The following is a 17,620-nucleotide window of genomic DNA, read 5'->3' as shown; positions in this document are numbered from 1 at the left end:
TAGCTCTGAGAAGTTCACAGCTTAAAAGCAATTTCATGTGGTCTGACAGCCAATCTTTGTAAAAAATCTCCAGGATATCTGCTACTAATGTGTGCTTAAGAGGGATAACAAGGTAGCATTTTCTAATAGATTTGTGGGCATTTATCACCAGGTTTTTGGTTGCTTTTTTATCTGCTGGAATGAATATAACAACATTTCTGTCCACCTGTTCCCAGTGAAAAGAACCTCCTTATCACTGACATAGCTGAAGTGTCTTTCCATTGCCAGTTAATTATTAGGGCTGTTTTATGCAGTAATTCAGAGCAACACGTGCTTATTAGAGTGATGAAAAATTATCCTTTCATTAAAATCGATTTCCTGTGTGCTTTTTTAGGCAATTGACAGCATTCATCAAGTGGGAGTCTACTGCCTAGCACTTGTCCCAGCAAACACACTTCCCAAGACACCTCTGGGAGGGATTCACCTGTCAGAAACCAAACAGCTCTTCCTGGAAGGATCTCTGCATCCTTGTAATGTGCTGATGTGTCCCCACACCTGCGTAACAAACCTGCCCAAACCAAGGCAAAAGCAACCAGGTAAGAGCAGTGGAGGCCAAGGGACTGTGACTTTGTGCTGTGTGCTTGTGGTACTGTAAGAGAGCAAAACCAAGTATTTGCTGATACAGGTGAGAATCAGCTTCATCAGCTTTCCTCTTCAATATTCTGTGAGTGTCAAGGACATCGTTGGTGTTGCCAGGAGCTACAAGCACCTTCACAGAGAGTGCAAGGAAAAATGCAATTCAATAAAGATGACATTTTTATTACTCTACAAGGTGCTACTGAGACCACACCTGGAGTTCTTCATAAATTCCTCTTCAGTTATGTTTAAAGAGAATGGAGACCAAACCAGAGAAACATAAAATCTTGGCTTATTTTGAAGGCTGAGAAACAGAGAGGAAGAGGACTGTTGTCACTAAATAACAGTGTTGGAAGAGCAAATACTTTGAAACTTGTCATAAATAAATTAAAGCAAAGAATGAGTGGTTTAATCCCCCACCTGTGTGGTGAGATTCTGTATTACTCTTACAGCAGAGGAAAAACCCTATCTAGTTTTGAGATGGTTCTTCAGAAGTTCTGCCTCTTCATGAAGAATGTTGGATGAAATGGTACAGCAAGGGAGTTTCTCAAGAGACCAAGAAAGCCCTTGTAGCCTGCTGTAGTCCAGTCACTGGTTATTTGTGCCCAATGTACAAGTAAATTTTAACAAATTTTTGCCTTTGAATCCAACTGCAGGTTTTAGTACTCAGATTAATTTCAAGGAGTTCTGGATGTATAGCCTCAGGCATAAGACTTGGATTCAGCTACAGTAGACTAAGTGTTGGTTATTTTCTACTTTGAAAAATACCTTGGAATTAGATGTGGGTTTGCTCTCTGGATCTTGAATATGGAGATTATCCCTCATGAATTCAGTGCAAGTTTGCCTAAACCACCATCTTTTTTTAAAACCTTTGGACAAATGTTTCAGAATCAAAGCCATAGTCTTGGTTTGTGGATACTGAGAGTGTCAGAGGTTAACAGTGACTTGCACTAACTTAATGAAAGCAATGAAGCCTTTTACTGCAGTGGTCACATTGGTATTTCCTTGTTGCTACACCACAAAGTAATTGCTGAACCCAAATCAATGGAGATCATTACAGATATGTTATGCATACATTAAATATTACTATATTAATAATAATATTTAATGCCAGGAGCACAGAAACAAAACTGATAGTATCACATTCTCCCATTTTGTGTTGTTGTGACATACCCAGAGGATATTGCTTTTATAATGTTAAAGCAGAGTAGTCTGTAGGTGCTTTAGATTGTACATTATCTGGTTACTTATATCACAAACAATCACTTGGACACCATAGGCTAGAAGTAGAGTATGGTATAAATTGCACTTGATCAGTAATCTGTGCTGGAGAAGCAAGAAAACAAATGCCAACATGAGATTAAATGGTTTCTGTGAGACAGGAATTGTCCCCTAATGGCAGCAACAAAACATCAGTGAAGTCCACCTCATGAGGAGTGTCAGCCATGACATTTTCTTCTGAAGTTACTCAACTTCACTCTCAATCTTATTCTAGAGGGCTTGCATGTATTTTATCATAGGCACCATCTGCCTTCCTAATCCCTGTCACTTTGTGTCTGTAGCATTACAGAAGTCCTAATACAGATGCAACTTAGCCCAGGCAACAGAAGAGGGAAATGGAAATGTTGTCACTCTGGACTGAGGCACTTGAATGGATATGTTCCTCCTCCTTGGTAGGAGGTAAATTTTGCAGGTTCATCCTATCAAGGCAGACAAGATATGTCTCTGGCTATGGAGAGCCCATGCTAAATCAGAGCTGTTTGGAGAGGATGAATCCAGTCCTATGTATCTTCCAACCACTTCTGGTTCCTAACCAAAGTTTGTGTCAACAGAGATGTGCTCAAATTTGGTTTTGTGGATGGCAGTGAGGAGAGCATCGTGTAATGAAAAAGAAATTACAAGAATTTTCATCCACAAGCAAAGGATTTTTATTGTGCTTGGTGTATTTCTGCTTTATTCTAGAAATTGGCCCTGCCTCTGTGATGGTGGGGAACTTGGTCTCTGGAAAAAGAATTGCACAGGCCAGTGGTAGAGATCTGGGGCAGATAGAAGATAATGACCAGGCCAGGAAGGTAAGCTAAACTTTTCTGTTATAGCTTGTATTTATCATATAGTTAACTTCATCCATATGTATAATTAACATCCTATAGTTGACATCAGAACATTTAGCAGTTCAGAGATATGATGGATGATGATGATTATTGTTGTTGTTATTGTTATTATTATTATTACCACCAAATTTGTTGATGGCTTCTTTTTAGTTAATGCATAGATTTAATGTGGCTTCTTTACATATAAATATTAAATAGACATGATGAGAAGTCATTGTATTTGATTTTTATGGATTTTTTGAAATGGGACAGCAGAAAAAATGTGATGGAAAGTGTTCACGGGGCTTCTACCAGAAATAACCCTCTATTACATAATTTTTACCAGCTCAAGTGGAATCCAGAGAATTTTGTTAACATATAAGGTCCTGACCTTATTTGTTGTTATTTTAATCCTGGAAAATTAAGTTGAAATTCAGCTCTTTTGGGGGCTTATGTGAGTAATTAAATTAGTAAGTTCTAAGCTTTATAAGTACTTATGCATTTAAGTAAGAAAAAGAAAAGAAGCTAAAGAATTAAATAGTGCTTAAATTCACAGGGATCAATAAGAACTTTTATTGCTTTGGAAATATATGCAGTAATATATCATAATCCCAGCAGTGGCTTCACTTCCAGAGAGGTGGCTGCTACCATGCAAAAGCACCTTCCTATAAATGTGTGACAAGAAGAGAATTAATTCCTGTTTGGTGCTTCTGGGTATTGGAACCTGGATTTTAAATCCAAGAAGTTGTTTGGTGTTGTGACTGTCACTCTGCTTTATTGCAGTTCCTGTTCCTGTCAGAAGTGTTGCAGTGGAGAGCTCAGACCACCCCTGACCACGTGCTCTACACCCTGCTCAACTGCAGGGTAAGAGTCTCGGCCATGGCTCTGACCCTGGCAAGGGCACTCTGGGGTTTCAGCAGCACCTGAATGGGACCTTTCTCTTCCTATTTCCACTAATACTCAGCTGTTATATTTAATATTCACTGAGGCAGAAATCATCATTGTCAGTTGTCAAGATACACATTGCTTTCATATCAGTGTGCCTTACACATTTCTCATTCCTTTTTCCACCACATACATGTTGTGTGTGAGCTGACACTGCAAATCTGTTTCAATGCTGTTGAATCTGTTTCAGATCTGTCCCTGTGTGAATAACAATGTTTAATACTGCTCACCATCCTGATTTCCAATTTGAAAAGCACAGGCTTGGTGAAACCAAAGCATTTTCCCTAAATATAACAATGGCTGTAGTTTGTAAGATTGGACCATCTGGGAGAGGTGTGAGAATGAGGAAAGGAGGTGAAGAGAAGAAAATGTATGTCCAGAATACAATCAAGTCTGGGGGATCACAAATAAATCTCTCTGTATAACCTACATGGGGTGCCAGCCTGGCACAGCATTTCACTGCTTACTAAAACTGAGTTAATGAATGTGACTGGTGCAGAACTTGGCTTTGCTAAGAGTAAAACTTCCTTGCTTTCTGTAGTGTAACTTCTTTGCTTCCTGGATTACAGATTACACATGACAAACCAATAATTCTCAAGACCACAGAGAGAATTAAGGTCTGATTTCAAAGCATTCTGTCACAGTACATCCACACATATCTGTCAGATCTGGGGAACACCCAGTGTGTGAGGGTCTTCAGGAGAGGGGAGGCCTGGAAGAGTGCTGCTCCCCTGGAGTGGTAGCTGATGTTGTCTCAGCCTCTGTGGTCTTTATGCAACTTGAATATGTTCTTAAACCTCCAGTAATTTATGGACCTCTGTAAAATCACCACTTATTAGATTAGTATTTACAGAATGTCCTTCTCCGTTTTACAGTGCTGGTACAAAGTTCAGTTTGAAGCTACCAGTAAGTAATTAAATACATTTTTTTAAAAATTCAGATTAATAGCTCGTAGTTGTGAATATGTGGAACCTGACAGATAAATAGTGAAGCAATAATGTATTTTTTATGGCAAAGTAGAAATCTTGAGAGGCAATGCTGTTTGTAAGTTCAGTATTACACCATTCAAGTACTGCATTGCTGTGTCCTGTAAGTTAGGAGCAAAGATGCTGTGAGAAAGAGTTGATGTGTGCTATCCCATCTCTTCCACACAAGGTTGTTGCTTTTGACTTTTAAATAAAGCCAAACTTCCCATGCTGGCAGAAGGGTTCAAACAGGGAAGGGAAGTAAGGACACAATGTGCAAAACAAGGATTGACAAAACAAATTCCTGTTCCATAGAAGTGAAGAGTAGTTGGATTTTAAAATACAGTTTCTCTGTTACTCTCAGTGAAGAGTATCTCATCATATGAAATATGTTATGGAAAAGGATGACAGATTTGGGGGGGTTTGCCCTAGGCAAATTTTATTGCCCATCTTGAATTTTAGTTCTGATTTGTAACTTTTCCTATTTTGTCTTCCTTGGACATTGTCTGTACACTTTGTTCTGAAACATTCAGGCATCCTGCAGTGGATGACTAATGGAAGTCCACTGAGATTAGTGTTTTCCTGTAAACCAAGCTTTGAGAATTTGAAATATTTCAAAATTAGTGCAGTACATTGTTTTCAGTGTGTGTCATGAAGGATTGCAACACCTTTACATTTTAGGATTGCTCATGAAAGGCCCAAAGGGAGTAGTTGTCTAATTCTTGCAAGTGATTCTTGTCCAACAACAGGATTCTCCTTCCCTACGCTTCATATAAACAGTGGCTTCCCACTGGCTCACAGGCAGCAAGTGCCAGAAGTCTTAAATGTAAACAAGCTTTGTACAAATTCACTTGATTTACAGCAATTCCCTGTCTGCTGGTAGGAACTATGCTTCTGGTGTGTGTGGGGATACAAAGGGTCCTTCTTCTCATAGCCAAGGAAACAGGCAATTTCTTGAAAGAAGAGATGGAGAATTTAAGTACAGGTGAAATGGAGAATTCCTGACAGGTCTGCAGTGTCAGGACAGCCAGACCTCACGTTGCTTTGGCATACTCAGGGCTGGACAGATGGAAGTCATCTCTGGTCCAGCATCCACAGAGTTGCATATGTCTTCAGAGGAAGCCTTCTTAGTGAAATGGTCTCCACATTGATCAGAAGACTGATTAAAACTGTCTGAAGTGCAATTCAGTAAGTGGGGTTGCTGAGGATGATGAAGAGGAATGCTGAGCCCTCCCTTGGTCCATTTTATTTCCAGTTGGGCTGTGCTCTTTGCTGGCAGTTTGTGATGAAGTCAGTGGATGCCAGGTGATCCTGGTAATGTGGCAGTGCTTGTCCTTTGGCCAACTGCTCCCTCCTCTCTGAGGCTTGGGGAGCAAACACTGCAGTGGTGTGGGGTGGTAGTGGATAGAAACCACCCCAGAACAAATACTTTTTATTCCTTGCCTTGTTAAAATAGAGTGTAAAGAACATTTCCTTGAAAAGTAGACCTTCTTTCTTTCTCTCTGAAGGAGGATAGTGATGCAATACTTATTTATTGTGTTGCATTGCACTTTTGATGCACTATTCTATTTTAGTGTGTGTTTATGTGTTCTTCTTTAGTATATATGTATTTATATATTCTTACATATTCTTACCTTTCCCCCCCATTTTCTTCAGAAACACTTTTTTTCAAGTGAGCTTAGTGCTTGTGATAGGTGCCAGGTGTGTCACAGCTGTGCTGGAGACTGAGCTCCTCTTTTTCCACAGAACAAGAACACAAGCCAAGATGCAGCCCTTCCCTTACTGCCCTGTCCCTTTCTCCCAGCCCAGACCTGGCCTGACCAGCCCTGGGTGCAGCCCCTCTGTGTTGTACATTTGTTTTTAGTCTTCTGAGGTGTCTGCTTGCAGTGGTAGTGAATTTAATGATACAGATGTATATATATTTTCTAAATGTGTACTTGTGTGTGTGCATATATGCACATATATATATATTTAGGTAGTGCAAGAAGTGTAACACTCATTCAATTTAAAACACTTTGACTGTTTGATGATTTTGGGTTTGCACTATTTGAAATGCTTCAAAAATGCCAAACTCTTGCTGACCAGAGTTATTCAAATTTAACAAATGGCCTTTCTTCTCTCTTTCATTTATATGCAATATAAGTGCTTATCTTTTGTTCCAAACTAATTTTTTTTTCCATCACAAAGTATTGTTTTCTCCCGTGTCTTTTGTCTTTAAAGTATTTCTGCTGGGCCATTTGGCTCCACTCCAGCATGCAGACAACAAATGCAATTTTCAGAATTGCTCTCCACAGATGCTCCAGTTTTGCTACAGACCATGAAGGCACTTCCCTGGCTGCAGCAGGATGGCACCATGTGGGTGGGTGACAATGGGGGGGGGATGGGGGTCCTGGAGTGAGGGGGTCCTTGAGATCAGGGATTCATTGGGAATTGGGGCTACAGTGGGGATTTGGTTGTCCTTTGGGTGGGTGGAGCTGCCGTGGTCCCAGGAAGGTTCAGGGGTTCTGGGGTCCCCTCCTGTGCAGCAAGGGAAGTACAGGATACTGGCACACTGCTGTACTGCCTTGGTGGGGGCAGAAGGCACAGAGAAAGGAACAGAAAGGAATATTCCTCTACTTTAGAAACATTTTCTCCTTCCAACTACAGTTTGGCCTAAGGCTGAATGTTTCATATTTTAAGTTCATTGCATGGCATATTGTGGCTGCCCCTCATCCCACAACTTCTAAGGTGAAGAGGAAAATAGAGTTTCAGCAGATCATGTTATCTCCTGTGACATTTATCTTTCTTCCCATGCAGGGAACAATAGCCAACTCACTGACATGTGTCCAGCTGCATAAACGAGCTGAGAAGATAGCTGTCATGTTGATGGAGAGGGGACATTTACAGGATGGAGACCATGTGGCTTTGGTTTACCCACCAGGTAAAGAATTGCTGTGGCAGCACCTTGGGACTCTTGGAATTTCATCAGCTGCTGCAACTGGGCTGTTACCATGTGCACCATGTGAACGGTCAAACACAAGATGTTTGCCTTGTGCACATTCCTTGAATTTAGTCAAATGTATTTAAAAGAATCTCTCTTTATCCGTACACACAGATTTTATTTCTTTGGGTTCAGATTAAGACGAACTTGTGTTTTTAAAACCTGTCTCTTAGAAGCGGTCAAATTTAATTACAGGTTTTTTTTTTAAATTTGCTGGACACAGATTATTTTATAAGGATGCAGTTCCCTCTGATAAGTGTTCTTAGGTTCACCTGTTCCATTCACTTTTGCTGCATTTCATGAGGGTAAAGCAACAATAACCACAAAGTAATACATGAGGTTTTTTTGGAGTAGAAATTAGAATGATAAGCAGCAAATGATCAAGAAATACAAAATTGTCATTACAATTTTCTCTATAGACTCTTAATCTAGATAGCTCTCTTGGTTTTGATTTTCGTCCTTTGGTATCAAGGCTTTTAGGTTTGTGTTAACTGGTAACACATTTGACATTTGCTTGAAATTATTTCTGATCTAGTGCTTCTCTTTTATCTTTAACATTTCTTGTGTGTTAGCAAAATAAACAATCTTATTTAAGGTTTGTAATGTGATATTTGGTTTGGAAGGACTGCAAGACACTCGTTATATCTTTGTAGTTATAGGAGCAGTTTTGCAATTGTTAATATGGAAAAACCTTTTCCACAAAAGAAGACTAATATTAAGTGTTTGTTTTCTGTATTTCACTTCCCACGAATGAAGCATTTTATTGAAGGAACAATAACCTACCAGTACTGCAGGTCCTTTCCCACTGAAAGAATAAACCAGCCCCCACTGTCATCTTATCACAGTCTGTTTACAGCACCAGGGAGGTGACCAACAGCAGTGTTCAAGGGATCTTTGAACTGTTCAGCCTCCTTAGGTAGCCTGAGGGGTGCTGTCCATTGTCCATCACCTGCAGTCAATATTTACACGGCACAGCATCGAATTTTATGTTAGAAACAGGATTTCAAGATCATTACTCCCTTTTTTTTACTGTAAAATTTCAGATAGATAAGTATGTGAGGTTAAAAATGACAAGAGAATGACAGTTTTTATGGAACCTCCAGATGTTCTTTCTGCAGCTGATAGGACCAAGCATCATTCTACCTATTCCTTTTGCTGGGACATCCCTGTTCTTGTACACTCTATAAATGTACAGTTAGGGAGATAATTAATCTGTAGAAATCAGTCTTTTTAACAGGTTACTTCCTGAACAACAAACTGGAGCTCTCCTAGATGCTGCTATCTGGCTGCAGTTTTGTGTGTCACCTGTGGTTTTTCATGCTCAGAGCGGTGCAGTTGAGAGCAACCACTGAAGCTGAGCAAACACTGACACGGGGCTGAAAAAGAAATCTGTTAAAGGGCTTAGTCACTCATTTAACCTTCTGGGTCCAGTTCCAAGTATTATTTATGCTGACACAGGAGTGTGTGATGAAACTGTTTGATTTTCAGGGGGGGCTCTGCTTTGTTCTCGTGCAGGGATCGACCTGATCGCGGCATTTTACGGGTGCCTGTACGCGGGCTGCGTGCCCATCACGGTGCGGCCGCCGCACCCCCAGAACATCGCCACAACGCTGCCCACCGTCAAGATGATCGTGGAGGTGAGCACACGCCCCGGATTGCATCTCAGAGGAGATGAAATGGGTGTGTCTGGTGAAAGATTTGTGTCTTTAGGAGCAGTAACCTGAGTGAGAGGTGGTTGGGTTGAAGAGTTGTATTCCTTCCCAGGACTCCAGTCTTCAGTGTGCTGCAAAATCAACACTGCTTGGCAATACACAACCTGCTCACTTGAGCTGTCACATTTTGCCCCAGTTGTGTGACTCCTTTCAATAGATATATTTTAAATGCTTCTTTATATTTATATATATTTTTTATATAAATCTATAAATATTTATATAGCTATAAATATATATACCTCCACTGTCAAGATGATCGTGGAGGTGAGCACGCGCCTCAGATTGCACGAGGAGATGAAATGGGTGTGTCTGGTGAAAGATTTGTGTCTTTAGGAGCACTAACATGAGTGAGAGGTGGTTGGGTTGAAGAGCTGTGTTCCTTCCAGGACTTCGGACTTCAGTGGGTTGCAATATCAACACTGCTTGGCTATACACAACCTGCTCACTTGAGCTGTCACATTTTGCCCCAGTTGTGTGACTCCTTTCAATAGATATATTTTAAATGCTTCTTTATATTTATATTTTATATGAATATATAAATATGTATATAGCTATAAATATATATAACTGTGGTAGGATTCCTCACAGGCTGAGCCGCACAGACTCTTGAGAAAAACCTCAGTGGGAAGTTTATGCTCACCTCCGAATATCCAATTGTTCTGCTTTTAAAGCAATTTCAGTGTTTTGTTGTGAAGGTGTTGGTCAGTCTTTTGTTTCATCCAGGAAAGTGTTGCTCAGACTTTTTCATTCAGTGCTTTCTTTTGGTGTTTTGGCTTTATCTAACAATGTTTAACCTTTGTTGCACATAAATGACTACAATGTACTTCTTACTGAGGGAGCTAAAAATATTTGAAATTAGAGAGCACTTTACATCAGGCAGTTTCTAATTTACTGATCGAAATTATGAAGAAACCAGTTTAAACAAATGTGTTTTTACCATTGATAGTTAATTTTGATATTTTCAATTAACAAGTAGTAGAGATGTAATTTTTGGCTTTCCTTATGGCATCAGATGCCACAAAGTATCATAAGAGGTATGAAAAATTGTTCTATTATCTTCAGGATTCTTGTTATTGAATATTTTGGCGCTTGGTGTTTTTAAACATTAATTGTTAACATACAGATGTGATTTTTTCTTTTGATGTTTAGTAGCTAAACTAGATGTTTGATTTCATGATAAAAACCTGACAGATCTGAGCTTGCTTGTGTTCATTGTCCCTTTGATAGACTAACTTTAGATAAGATGTTGACATTTATTGGCCATATTAATGCCAGTTTGACTTATAAACCTCTCAGCTTTGTTTTACACAAGAATTTCTCTCAATTTTGAGATTAATGGTTTTGTAGAAATTGAAATATTGCAGCTGTCTTTTCATTGCCAATGCAGTCACACAAATTTCCTGATGTGATGGGGTCAATGCTTGCTGTAACATGTTTTATGTCTGCACAGCACCTTTGGAAGTCAGTAAGAATGACTTCTGAGTAAAATCTGGCCTGCATAATTGTGTTTTTGTGATGAGCTGGTAGTTGTAAAATGTAACTGAATTGAGCCCCATCTTGAGCAGTTCCTGACCTGTAGCTAAGCTGTGTTCTTCCTCCTTCCCACTATCCCTGTGTGTTTACCTCTGACGTGGAATTCTCCAGGCATGGATATTCTGCATTTCAATGAACCTTCTGATCATCCAGATTATGTAATTCCTGAGGGGCTGGGAACCACAACTCTTGAAATTCCTTTTGTTTATGGTTTAGTGTCCCAAATCAAGATTTTCATGGATTAAGATTAGTGATGTAAGAATTAATTTGCCTTGCCATGACAATGAAAATGGATTAAAGGGTGCTGCAGTGGCTTTGTTTGTATTCAGTTTTAGCTTGAAGTATTTAAACAGCCTGTACAGGGGATTAGAGTGTCAAGAGATTACAGTTTGATTCAGTGATGTTTGCTCCAAATTTCAAATTGTCTAAATTTCTGGTGTTCTAAAAAGCTGACTTTCATGAGAGCATTGTCAATAGAAGCTGTTCTCTTCTGCTCAGTGGTAAAATTATTGTGCATATGATTACTGATTTTATTAGTTTAAACACAGGACATTTAGTGTGCCATTAAATGTTTCATTTTCCTTAAAGAAAAAAATATACTCAGCAGCGTTTGCACAGATTTTCAAAGTTTGGGGAAAAGAAAAATAATGTTGCCTTTCCAGTTTTTCCTGTGTTTTGTCTTCAGTGATTTCAGTGCTCTTATCCATGTTTGTCTGAATTCCTTAAGCATGTTAATTTTTATTAATAAGAATAACAAGTATTCTTTTTAAGAAAGAAATATTCTGTTCTTGTAGTTGATATCTATGAACTTTTAAGAACAGCAAATCTAAAAGGAGAATTCAGCATCTATCATTCAAAAGTTTGGTGCAGATGGAATTTGCTGTACAAAGCTCACTATTTCCTTTCTTAGTGCCACTTCCGCGATTTCTGTTCTAGAGCTACTTTTGCCAATATCAGAAGAGCTCCCAGTGATTTATCACTAGCACAGGAATTGGAAATACATGGCTAACATAAAATTGACTTAAGATAGTAAAATTATTAATATAAAATGTCAGACTAGGTTTTGGTTTATCTGAAAATATTGTTTATGAACCAAGATACGTTATTGTCACATAGGAAATCTTTTGGACACAGTCTTCTTTACTGGGACTTTGGGGTGAGAGCTGATGCAATGTGTTGGAAAGGTCACATTCTCACTGTTAAGGTGCCTTTAATTTCATTACAATGCTCTTCTCAAAGTGCAGTTTTCATGTAAGCCGTAAAACTCACATGACTTTGTCTTCTTTGTGAGCTGCATTTTTTGAGCATCTTCCCACCTGCCAGTCACAAAACATAAAGTTGATATACCTGTGTCCTGTTCTGCCAGAAAATAAGTCACAGTCTTGCCCATTTTCTTGGGGGAGTTAATTAGTATCCCATTGGGTTTTTATTTATTCCTTGAATTTCTAGGTGAGCCGCTCTGCCTGCTTAATGACCACGCAATTAATTTGTAAATTGTTACGGTCGCGGGAGGCGGCGGCAGCAGTGGACATCAGGACATGGCCTCCAGTCCTGGACACAGGTGAGTGCTGGGCCAGGGGAGCTCTGTCCCTTGTGTCACTGGGCTGGTCAGTGACACACACACGTTTTCTGTCTCTGTCTCCACCAGATGATTTGCCAAAGAAGCGGCCTGCACAGATCTACAAACCTTCTAACCCTGAAACACTTGCTTACCTTGACTTCAGTGTCTCCACCACTGGCATGCTGGCAGGGGTAAAGGTAGGGACTTCTGCTCAGAGCTGCCCTTCTTGCCATCCTGCTTGGCTGGCACATGGTTGCTCCTAATTTGTGATTCCTCGTGATTTTTGGAAGCAGGAATTGAAGCACTTCCTCTCATGCAGGCATTGTTTGAATTCATTGACATTAAATTACTTCTTCTCTACGTGATACATGACTGTGTGTGGTGGGTTTAGCCCCTCTCCTCCTCCTCAGGCTAAAAATTTCATTCCATTACTCCTGTGCATAGACCACTAGTTTGTCTGCCTGAAGCCTTTTCCAGCTTAGGCATCTGTTATTTCCATTTTATGAAGGAAATGAGACTGTCATCCTTTCCTGCTTGTTCCAGTGCCCATTCATTGCTCCTTTCTTATTGCAACTCAGCTACTGGACATTGGTTTTCAATACTCTCTTCTTCTTGCAATTAAGGGACCTGATGATTTCTTTGATCTATTCACCCAGTATAGAACTAGAGTAAGCTGCAGAAATTCATTGATAGATTTGTTTGCTAAGATGAGGCATTTTGAGCTCTTGAAATCTATTCTGCCATTTTCTGCAACTCTCTAGCCACAATTCATCAAATCTGTCTTACCTAACTTATGTATCCCACTACTGGTTTCATCAAGACACACCAAAATTACTCTGTTATTCTTACCTGTTTCTTCCTTACTCCTATTTGTTGCATATCCAAGGACTATGATTACTTTAGCAATCTCTGTTGATGTATCACACTTGGAGCCTATGCTGAATTCCTCACACTCCTTAGTATCATCCATCTATTTGCAGAAACTGTCAGCATAATTTATAAACAAAGGAAACATAATTTTCTCAGTTTTTGGATGGAGATATGGAAGCAGAGAGCTGTTGAAGTGACCAGCCTGAGGCTGACTGATGGTTAAATGGTTGACTTGGCTGATGGTCACATACTGGACACTCCTGCAGCATTTATTCCATGTAACTTTGAATGGCTACAATGCCTACAGATGTGGAGTAGTCACTGGGCTCCTCAGTAGCCAACAGAGAGAGGCAGGGACTTTTAGAGTATAATTTATCTGACTTATCTAAAACATCTATTTTTTTAAAGGCGTGAATGTCACATAAGTCTTCATTTCCTCTAGAGAAAGCCTCAAATGATTGTTTCAGATGCAGTCATCTGTATTAAATCAGGTCTGAATTACACTTTATCAGACTTGCAGAAATGGCTACTAACTATGCAAAGTGAGTATTTGGGAAACTTCAAAGATAGTCTAAGGCAGGACAAGTCGATGAGCCTTTCTTAGTGTGGCTAGAGGGCAATACAGATAAATCTATCAAGGAATTCTTGATTAGCTTCTAATATCTGGGTCACAGAGCCTGCAGGTCACTGATTCAGCAGGTTTATGTAAACAGTTACCATCTACTACATCATCACTAGTGATTAATTAATTATAAAATGATCAAAAGAGGCCACAAGGCTTATAGTCGTAATGCAGTGGTACTAAATTAAAAGAAATGGCTAAATAATTCCCGTGGCTCCTGAAAAGTTGATAAATGTTTTGTAATCACTTTGAAAGTAGAAGATTCCACTTGCATTTACTCTCAACATTTTCAATTGCTTACATGCAGTATGGTATAAAAATTCACAGAACAGCAGTTCTATATCAGTAGAGTTCAGTTTAATCCCATGTGAAAAATGGTTTTGATTCAGCTGGAGTAGAATTAATTTTCAGGCTGCAGATGATCACCACACAGACACCCATTCAGAGCTGGTCCTTTTGCATGACTTGGACCACATCCAGCCTCAGTTATGGCTGTCATTGGAATGGAGAAAAAGTCACTTGTGGAGATTTATTCCCCTGTTTACTTTAAGATCAAATAAATTTTACCTTCCAAGTGCCCGTTTTCCTCCATTGACTCTCAGTGAGCTCTATATAAAGCAACCAGCTCCCTGTGTGGCAGAGATCAAAGGTTTGGTGAGTTAACTCCTATCCACACTGTATATCTAACACTGGTGTCTTTCTTATTACTGATAGAGAAGACAAACGTTAAAAGATATTTTCCAGACATTAAAAGATAGAGTTTCCAATGTCATGAGAACTTGTAAGTCAGGATGGGTGAGTGTGGAAAGCATCATAAAACTCGGGAAAAAATCAGAATAATTTCCTTTGGATCAGGTTTTTCATTTCTACTTTCTGCTTGTATTATCTTTGAAAGCTTCCTTACCAAGATTTTAAGAGCTTGTTTCTCACATAGGAGCTGGATAACATGAAGATATTTTACAGATATTTATTTACAGAAACTTTACTAAGTTTATTGGGGGTTTTTATTGCTGAATGTTTAGCTCCTTAGTACTGCTTTGCTGGCAAAATCCCTTTCAATTTAAAAAGTGCTTTGGCATTTTTCATTTACTTTGTTAAGAAATACATACTTTAAAATATGGTACTGATGATCAACAAAGTGTTTCATTCAGTCATTCATTCCTTTATTCTTCCAGAAAGTGTAGCATGTTATCATTAGCTTTGCATACAACTTGGAGCACATCTTTAAATCACTCACAGCTTTCTTCCTGAATCACTTCAAACTTACCATTCATTCTGTCTCCTCTCCCCTTTCACAATTATGTGGATGCCCTCTTGAAGGAAAATCAGGTTTTCTAAGATATAAATTACCTGTGTGCATAAAGTCAATTACATTGAGCATAAAGTCAATATTTATTTGGTGTTTTTATCCTGTAATTGATGTGAGCACTTGGTGCAGTCTGGAAGGGAGTTTTCCAATGACACAGTTGATCATTTTAATTGCTTTGCTGTTGTCTTTCAGATGTCTCATGCAGCCACTAGTGCCTTTTGTCGTTCTATCAAGCTGCAGTGTGAGCTTTATCCCTCCCGGGAAGTGGCCATCTGCTTGGACCCCTACTGTGGACTTGGGTTTGTCCTCTGGTGCCTCTGCAGGTGAGGCTTCTCCTCAGCCTTTTCTGAAACAGGTTTTTCATTGTGCTGTGGCACAGCAGAGCGGGTGATGTGAGTGATGAAAGGATGGGAGGAGCAGGCGGCGCCTCTGGGAGTGCCACAGGCAGCTGGGATTGCTGGGAGCTGCTGTGTGGAAGCTGCAGTGTGGAGGATGTGGTTTGTTTGAGCAGGGCATGGCTGGAGGTGTTTGGGCTGGAAGTGCATCAGCAGGGCTGCTCATTGAGCTCCTGCTGCTTTACTGCTGTCCCTGCAGAGCCTGGCCTGTTTTAGTTTAGTGCTTTACCAATATTACCTTAAGGAAGTGGTTTCCTCATGTCCTCTTTTTCATTCTCTAATCTGAAAGCACGAGTAGATATCAGGGGACTCTCTATTTGTGGGACTTTGGGGATGTGATTTCTGCAGAGACACAGAAGTGTGTTTTCTTGCAGAAGTGTGTTTTCTTGCATGTACTTGTATGGCAGTAGGGAAGTTAACAGAAAACAAAACATTTCTAGTGAAATGTGAATCAGCTTTTTGGGTTAATAAATTTGGAAATATAACATTTCTGTCAATCTCTATACTCCAGGGAAGTTACAGTTCAGCACTGAAAGCAGGTCTATTGATTTTTTTTTTAAAGTTAGCTGGGTTGATGCATAGGGAAAGGAAAAGAGCTGTGGGAGTGCTAATGGAGCCCATTTTGATGAAGGCATCTCAGAGTCACAGTGGTCTTACATCTTTGCTTTCTCCACAGAAAGTTCTTTGGTGTTAGCAGTGCTGCTATTTTTTTTTGCTAAAATGAAGATAATCCACGACATTAAAAATACTTTGGATAAACTTTGTACCAATTTACTAAATACCTGAAGGAAATAATATTTGATAACAACTGCAACAATTTCTTTTCAGCAATTATTGCTTATTTAAAAGTAGGCTGTTGGCACAGTTTATTGCCCTTTTAAAATATTTATTATATATTAAATAGGTTAAAGATTAACAGTATTATCTTATTCATTCTTGATCCATTTTTCTTGATTTAAGCTATACTTGCCTAATACTGTTTTGGATTTTACATAGGGATTAGAGTTGCCTTTGTTTTGAAAAACTTTTGGGTTTTCAGTGTTTTATTTATCCAACATAAAAGTAAAACTATTGAGGCTACAAAAAAAACCCCTTCAGAAATATTGAGATTTTAATTAAATCATTCTGGTTTAAGTTTAATTTTTTAAATGTTGCTTTTTTAAAGTCAGTTGACTATTTCTGATAAAGACTTGAGTGTTCCAGCATGTGCTGATGTGTTAGGCCAAGGAAGGTCTGTGCAGCACCATAGAGAGTTCAGCTGAGGAATGTATCACTGTATAGGACAGTGCTGGAACAGAGAGCATCCAGGAATAACTTCTGTGCAACATCATGATAGAGCCATAAAACAGATAAATGTTGACCTGTCCAAAACCCCAATAATTTGTGATGCCTAAGACTCTCCTGAATGCAAATTTTTTTTTCTTCCAGAACCATTTCTCCAACAAATATGCATTTGCTGCCCTTAGGTCCTTCCCAATACTGATAGTACTCAGCCTTTCAGAAGGAGAAGGTTGTTTATGACTGGCAAGTGAATTAAGGCAGCAAGCCTCTGGGAGAAAGCAATCAGAGTTCGTGCTCATTTGCAGCTTACACAAGGAATAGAAAATTTTATATACCATTTTCAAAGAAGAGAAAGGAGACAAGGGATTTGAAGGAGCTGAGATCAGGCCAGCAGCACTTGAGTCTTATGAACCTTCACATCAATCTCTTCTTTGCCACTGATCCCCTGTTCCTATTAAATCAGAAAAACTTCAGGCTGCAAGAATTGCGATTGTCATTTGGAGAAAGCTGGCATCAGATACAGCCTAATTAATTCCACTTACAAATCTAATTTCCATTTCATTACTATTTTAGAAATGATGTGATAGGAAAAAATGCATCCTGGAGTTTATAAGGCTCTTAGTCCTCATAATTTAAAATTTTGTGACTTTGCCTTTTTACCCTTTGAGGTTCAGCATAACTGGATCCTGCCCAACATTTCAACCCAGTTTTCTAACTCAGAAACTTCTACTCTAAACTTATG

The 17,620-nt window shown here is 39.3% G+C and overlaps 1 protein-coding gene across 1 annotated transcript in view; it reads left to right on the top strand.

Moving 5' to 3' along the window:
• Positions 1 to 17,620, top strand: part of DIP2C (disco interacting protein 2 homolog C) — a 147,560-nt gene that overhangs the window by 84,646 nt on the left and 45,294 nt on the right. The window contains exons 23-29 of the mRNA XM_014309350.2: positions 2,578 to 2,687; positions 3,489 to 3,569; positions 7,412 to 7,535; positions 9,111 to 9,232; positions 12,290 to 12,401; positions 12,489 to 12,598; positions 15,395 to 15,525. Coding sequence (XP_014164825.1) covers positions 2,578 to 2,687; positions 3,489 to 3,569; positions 7,412 to 7,535; positions 9,111 to 9,232; positions 12,290 to 12,401; positions 12,489 to 12,598; positions 15,395 to 15,525 — 790 coding nt within the window. The remainder of the gene's footprint in view (positions 1 to 2,577; positions 2,688 to 3,488; positions 3,570 to 7,411; positions 7,536 to 9,110; positions 9,233 to 12,289; positions 12,402 to 12,488; positions 12,599 to 15,394; positions 15,526 to 17,620) is intronic.

This window comes from Geospiza fortis, unplaced genomic scaffold (genome assembly GCF_000277835.1).
Source record: "Geospiza fortis unplaced genomic scaffold, GeoFor_1.0 scaffold270, whole genome shotgun sequence".
NCBI lineage: Eukaryota > Metazoa > Chordata > Aves > Passeriformes > Thraupidae > Geospiza > Geospiza fortis.
The sequence above is the reverse complement of the archived record's forward strand: the minus strand, read 5'-3'. Positions and strand labels throughout refer to the sequence as shown.